Below are 7,666 nucleotides of genomic sequence, written 5' to 3'. Positions count from 1 at the left end.
AAGCAGATCATGAAACAAATGCACATATCTATTTGTGACATGATGTACCATGTGTGTGTGAAGTTTGAACTTGATCAATCCAGACATGTCTTGGATACGGATCCAGAACTGAATTCTTTAACAAAATGGCCGCCAGTCGGCCATTTCGAACTTGATCCGAAAAAAAAAAAGACGTGCATCAAGGTCCTATTATGTTTAATGTATGTACCAAATTTGAACAAAATCCATCCATGCATAACTGAGATACGGGTCCGGAATGGTGAAAATGTGCGATTTCAATGCATTTTCGGCCTTAAAGCGGCCCCCATTTGGCTATCGTTAATGAGATCATGAAACAAATGCACATACATATTTGTGACATGATGTACCTTGTGTGTGTGAAGTTTGAACTTGATCAATCCAGACACGTCTCGGATACGGATCCAGAACTGAATTCTTTAAAACAAAATGGCCGCCAGTCGGCTATTTCGAACTTGATCCGAAAAAAAAATGACGTGCATCAAGGTCCTATTATGTTTAATGTATGTACCAAATTTGAATGAAATCCGTCCATGCATAACTGAGATCCGGGTCCGGAATGGTGAAAATGTGCGATTTTGATGCATTTTCGGCCTTAAAATGGCCGCTATTCGGCTATCGTTAATGAGATCATGAAACAAATGCACATACATATTTGTGACATGATGTACCTTGTGTGTGTGAAGTTTGAACTTGATCAATCCAGACATGTCTCGGATACGGATCCAGAACTGAATTCTTTAAAATAAAATGGCCGCCAGTCGGCTATTTCGAACTTGATCCGAAAAAAAAAATGACGTGCATCAAGGTCCTATTATGTTTAATGTATGTACCAAATTTGAATGAAATCCGTCCATGCATAACTGAGATCCGGGTCCGGAATGGTGAAAATGTGCGATTTCAATGCATTTTCGGCCTTAAAGCGGCCGCCATTTGGCTATCGTTAATGAGATCATGAAACAAATGCACATACATATTTGTGACATGATGTACCTTGTGTGTGTGAAGTTTGAACTCGATCAATTCAAGTATGTCTCAGATACGGATCCAGAACTGAATTCTTTAAAACAAAATGGCCGCCAGTCGGCCATTTCGAACCCGATCCAAAAAAAAAATGACGTGCATCAAGGTCCTATTATGTTTAATGTATGTACCAAATTTGAACAAAATCCGTCTATGCATAACTGAGATCCGGGTCCGGAATGGTGAAAATGTGCGATTTTGATGCATTTTCGGCCTTAAAATGGCCGCTATTCGGCTATCGTTAATCGGATCATGAAAGAAATGCATGTGCATATGTCCCATATAATGTGTGATGTATGAGTGAAGTTTGAACTTAATCGGTCCATGCATGTTCGAGATACAGGTGATCACGGACGCACGGACGGACGGACGCACACAAGGCAAAACATAAGTCCCCGTTTTCGGACTGCGTCCGAACGGGGACTAATAATGACCCCTAAAGAAAAAGCTCCACAAATGTAGGAGAATGCAATTTATAGTTTTTTTGTATCACTTTTCATTCTCTAGATATTCCACTTTTCATCAGTATTATGTAGTCAGCCATCTTGACTTTCAAGCAAAGGATTATGGGTAAAGTATGACGACATCATAGAATCTGTTGTTAGAAATTGAGAAAATGATTTCTTCTATAACTTCAAAAGTTAAACTTCAAATTGGCTGAAAGTGGTAGCATACATGTACTGGTGCCATCCATAAAATAGTTGTTATGGAAACAGAACTGAAAATATTAATTTTTATGTTTTTCTACCAAATGCTAAAATTTCCTTATATTGTATACAATTTACCAATGTGAGTAGGTTATATAGGTGATATATTACATGTTGAGTGCAAAAAGGGGACAAAAAGTGACATTCTATATTTCATAACTAAAATATTGATTTTTATTTTTTTTATGTTTTTAACAATATCTTCACCTTGTAATAATTTTTGAACTAATTCGCATCAGTATTTCTCATGTTATAGATGAAATAATTTTCTCAATTTCTGACAACAGATTCTATGTCATACTTTACCCATAATCCTTTGCTTGAGAATCAAGATGGCTGACGACATAATGATGAAAAGTTGAATATCCAGAGAATGAAAACTGATACAAAAAAACTATAAATTGCATTCTCATACATTTGTGGAGCTTTTTCTTTAGAGGCCATTATGTTGTTTGGATTGAGGTTCCCTTTAAAAATTAATTCAAAATTACTTGTACACGAGGAATTGATGGAAAAGCTGAAAACTAATTATGTAAATCAGGTAACTAATATGAACAGAACAAAAAAATTATGAATTATTATGCTAATTAAGAATTAATATGAACAAATTTTAACCCAAAATTAATTAGGCCTGTCTATTGTCCTAGAGCATTTATGTACCAAATTTTATTCAAATGTGATGATCAGTAATTGAGATATCAGTGTTAATTATATTAATTTGGTGATTAAGAAGCAAAAATATTTACCAAAAATTAATTGGGTCTCTGCATAGTTCTCTTTAAAAGTTTCATTAAAATCCAATTCGTGGATCTTTATATATCAGTGGAACATTATGCAAATTAGGTAATTAATATCCAATTAAAACTAATCAGGTCTCTGCATAGTCCTAGATCCATGTAGCAAGTCTCATTGAAATATGATCAGTACTGGAGATATCAGGCAAAAATCTGAAAATTAACCAATTATGCTAATAAGGTAATTAATATGCACAAATAATTACCCAAAAACTAATCAGGGGTCTGCACAGTCCTTAAGTAACTATGTACCAAATTTCATTGAAATGTGATGATTACCACTTGAAATATCGAAAACTGAAAATTAATTATGCAAATTAGGTAATTAATATATACTGATATTACCCTAAAAACTATCAGGTTTGTGCAGTGCCCTATGACATCTGTGTACCAAGCTTTATTGAAATGTGATTAGTACTTGAGATATTCAAAAGCCGAAAATTGATTAAACATTATGCAAATTAGGTAATAAATATGTACTCGTATTACCCTAAAAACTATCAGGTCTGTGCAGTGCCCTATGATATCTATGTACCAAGCTTTATTGAAATGTGATGATTAGTACTTGAGATATCAAAAGCCGAAAATTGATTATGCAAATTAGGTAATTAATATGTACTGATATTACCCTAAAAACTATCAGGTCTGTGCAGTGTCCCATGACATCTATGTACCAAGCTTTATTGAAATGTGATGATTAGTACTTGAGATATCAGTGGGAAAAGCAGAAAATTGATTAATCATTATGCAAATTAGGTAATAAATATTGCAGATTTTTTCCCAAAACTAATCAAATCTGTGCATTAATTTGGAGCATATATGTGCCAAGTTTCATCAAAATCCAATGAGTGGTTCTTTTGATATCAGTGGAACAGTCCTGGAAAAGCTAAAAATCAGCTAATTATCATGCAAATTAGGTAATTAATATGCATGGATTTTTACCAAAACCTAATCAAATTTGCACATTGGCCCCAGAGCATCTATGCACCAAGTTTCATCAAAAATCAATGTATGGTTCTTGAGATATCAGTGGAACAGACAGACACACACACACTGCAAAGATTCCCTTTTTGTGCTTTGCACACAGGAGTCAAAAACATGCAGTGAGGTAAATCCACAAGTTCCCGTTTCAGACTGCATTGTGATTTTACATTTTTTTTTCGATAAAAATGGAACAGATCATACAAATCATGCCTGCGTACCAAACTTGATCAAAATCTGTAAATGTTATTCTGAGAAACATTCCACTAATTTTTAATCAAATCACAAAACGTGCATCGTGCACCCATGAATGATGTCGATACCAAAATCAACATGACGTGTTCAAACGTTGATTTTCGGGACAAATATAGGGAGCCAACAACAAAAATTGATATGCTATTTTCCAACTGTGTTCATTTAGCTAAAGTAAGTAGAGTTAACCCCCCCCCCCCCCCCCCTCAATGACATGGACGTGTAGGCTTGTGGTAAAAAAAGTGTGAAGCTGGCAATACATTGCGCATTGGCAGTTTTCAAAATATCAAGAATAGAAACACAAAAATTGGATTACCATTGGCATGTTACAAGTTTCTCCATTTTTAACACACTCAAATGTAAATTTATGTCATCGCTTTTTGTAGATTTCACAAGAACGATGGCATAAACCTGAATGGGTCATGACGACGCAATTGCCATAGGAATGCACAAGTTATGTTATCACAAAAGTTGAATTTATGCTGCAAAGAACCGAAGCTTACTTTCAACATGACATCTTTATGTCAAGGAATACTACAATGTTGTAGCAGGTTTCCAAACTGCTGGTATTCTATCTTTCTCTCATCACAGCTGCAAAAACCATTAGATAGTTTTGAAAGCACAAATTTTAGTGAGAAGCAAACCAAGGAATGTGGTTGTTACAAAATTAAATTAAAATGCTACCAATAAACACGTTTAGTTTCATTTTATTTCATTTCAGTTGGTTTGAGTTTATGGCAGAATCGCCAATTGTCGCCACCATATTCAACTTTAATTTTAATATTACTGGCAATGTTTGGTTATTCCACTAACAAATCCACTAATTATCATCTTCAGAGCAAATGGTCGACAGAAGTTAAGGAAACAATGTCATCAAGATTTTGATCTCCTGTTTTTAGCTCCATGGTGTGATTGGGACTAAAAATATATTCAAAGCACACTGAAAATAAAAAAAATCAACAAGCAATACATTCAATTAAAATTGGAAAAGTGCACACATTTATTAGGGTATTTATGCTTATCATGTATAAGTATGTGCCCCTTTATACAGTGATTCCATTTGAGAACTCCCCAGTTTAACATTAATTATATAATCATACAAGAACCATCATGATTTCTTCTTCTGTTCCCTATTATTCAATATAATAAAGTAGGGACTTCAAATATCAACAGCTACAGCATTTTTTTAAAAATGAAAAAAACAAAAAAATTGTACAGTACAGGATCTTGCTATTGACTAAAATACTCCAAGTCTTGAAAAACACAAAACAAATGATTTTTAAGTATACATTGGTCAGACTATGAATTTGCCCTGAAAAAAGAAAATTGTTTCTCAAGGCCTAACTATACAAATTAGAATATATTAATGATGACACAAAAGTGTACACTGATTTAGAAAAATTATTTGTTGTTTGTCAGATGCATTCTGACATTTAATATCAACTATGACTTGTACAGACACGACAAGGGAAATATAAAATAAAATATTAATAAAACAGTCTTTCTTTCAAAAATTGTCAAGATTCTTCTTTGGAAAATACAAGAAAAAAATATGGATCAACTATCTATTTGTTGTCAGGACAATGTCCTTATAAAGTCTCAACAAATCTTGTGAGTTGGTCCTGTGGAGTTAAAGGAGCCATTTCTGTATCGTCTCGAGTTAATGCTGGGTCGGCAGGACTTTGAAGTTGGGGCATATTTGGATGTTGGGTGGGATTTTGTGGCAGCATTGGCTGATCAGTCTGCATTTGTTCAGGTGGGCCCACACTACCTGGGTGTGGAGAATGTGTTTGCACATGATGGGGGGAAGGCTGGGCTGAATGAGTTCTTGGGGAAGGTACAGGTTGTGACTGCGGCCTCGGTGACAAAGTTGGATTCGGTGATCTCACTTGCTGAACTAAAGTAGCCTGCGGTGACCTCACTTGATTCATTACTTGAGGAGATTGAGCTGCCAACATTTGTTGCTGTTGAGGACTCAGTCCAGTTTTTCCTTGCGAGTTAGACATCTGTTGTTTAAGTTGTTCTTGAGCATGCAACATTTGCTGATGTTGGAATTGCTGCAGTTGTTGACTCGCATCCCCTTGACCAACAACTTGTTGTTGCTGTTGCTGTTGCTGCTGTTGTTGTTGTTGTTGTTGTTGATATTGCAATAGTTGCTGGGGAGTAAATTGTCGTCGTTGCACCTGAGGTTGAGTGAAAGTCATTTGAGGTTGTTGAAACTGTGACTGTTGCAGCCTCAAAGTCTGTTGCCATTGTTGTTGTTGAGGGGTTAACTGCTGACTAGGTTGTTGACCAATTTGTTGCCCCATTTGAGGATTCATTTGTTGGGTTAGTTGTTGGCCCATTTGCTGTCCCATTTGTTGTCCCAGCTGCTGACCCATTATTTGCCCCATTTGCTGATTTAACTGTGTAACTTGGGATTGCTGTTGCTGCTGCTGCTGTTGTTGTTGTTGTTGTTGTTGTTGTTGTTGCTGCTGCTGCTGCTGCTGTTGATGCTGTGACCTTTGTTTTATAAAGGCAGCCATAAGTTGTGGATTAGATTTAAGAATATTTAGTACTTTTTGTTGTTGTTGCACAGAACTAGGTCCTTTAAGTGTTTCTAAGAGTTGCTGCAAAGCAGCTGACGGCACATTTTGCCTGACTCCAGGTTGTGCCATGTTAGGATTTCTCTGAGGTTGCATCGCTCCGGACTGAGGCATTATATGTGATGCTTGCAAGTTCATATTTTGCTGATTGGACAAAGGATTGGGTTGGGGGTACATATTTGTCCACCTTTGTAATGAAGGTAATGGGGGTCTTGGTTCCGTTCCTGCATTCGGTGACATTTGAATGGGTTTTTGTGAAGAAGCACTCACAGGAGGAGGCATCTGGCTGACAAATGAAGGTGATGGAGTTCTTTGTGGTTGCTGCCCAGGAGTATGCCTTTGGGCATTGGCTGCAATTTGTATTTGTTGCACAGCCTGAAGAGCTGCTGGTGGTGCCCCATGGTTTGGTGGTTTCATTGATACAGCCCGAGGGAGTTGCGACAATTGCTGCTGCTGCTGTTGTTGTTGTTGTTGCTGCTGCTGCTGCTGTTGCTGCTGCTGCTGCTGCTGCTGCTGTGGTGGTGGCAACTGTTGTTGCAGTTGCTGTGGTGGCATAGCTGGTGCCTGTGATGGAACAACTGACGGCTGAGCCTGCACTGAAGCTGAACTTTGTGGTAGGCGAGTAGCCATAGTAGCCATACGTCGTCGAAGCATCTGTGCCTGTTGTAGTCTGTGTTGTAATTGTTGTTGTCGAAGTTTATGTTTAATATTTAGACAGAACGGAACAGGACATTTGGCCTCCTGACAATGCTTAGCATGATAACAACATAAAGCAATAAGCTGTTTACATATAGGACAGCCACCATTAGTTTTCCTTTTACAACTCCTTGTATGTTGCACAACACGTTTCATTTTCTGACAACTTGGCAAGCGACAATTAGCATCCCGACATTGGCAAGCATGTACTAATGATTGAATACAACGCTGAATAGATTGACGACGAGATTCCTGTGGACTACGCATTGGGTTGGCTTGTTGATCAACATCGAGGTCCAAGCCCCATTTGTCCATTTTATGTTCATGACCAACCTTCTTGAAGCATGGAACACACAGGTCAAAATCCTGAAATATAAAACATATATATTAGCAGCATAGACAACTATTAGTATGCAAATTAATCCAGGGTCTAAGCCTGTCACCTGGTTGAAGACCCAATTCATTTGCCCAAAGCAAGTGTGGCTATCACTTGCATAGTCTGTTTACAGAAACTCATTTGTTCACCTACTTTTAGTGTGACTGCAAACACTAGATGTCACGTAGAAATATTAAATTTTTGAGAAATCAAAAATAGTCATGATTAAGCCTG

General features: G+C 37.1%; 1 protein-coding gene across 2 annotated transcripts in view; it reads right to left on the bottom strand.

Annotated features, from left to right (window-relative positions):
* Positions 1-4,751: 4,751 nt before the first annotated feature.
* The window catches only part of LOC100366719 (CREB-binding protein-like), a 62,476-nt gene continuing 59,561 nt past the window's right edge, over positions 4,752-7,666 (bottom strand). For both annotated transcript variants that reach the window (XM_085498180.1, XM_085498181.1), the window contains exon 27: positions 4,752-7,422. In XM_085498180.1, coding sequence (XP_085354306.1) covers positions 5,365-7,422 — 2,058 coding nt within the window. In that variant the 3' untranslated portion in view covers positions 4,752-5,364. The remainder of the gene's footprint in view (positions 7,423-7,666) is intronic.

This window comes from Saccoglossus kowalevskii, chromosome 4 (assembly GCF_978046115.1).
Source record: "Saccoglossus kowalevskii chromosome 4, keSacKowa6.1, whole genome shotgun sequence".
NCBI lineage: Eukaryota > Metazoa > Hemichordata > Enteropneusta > Harrimaniidae > Saccoglossus > Saccoglossus kowalevskii.
The sequence above is the reverse complement of the archived record's forward strand: the minus strand, read 5'-3'. Positions and strand labels throughout refer to the sequence as shown.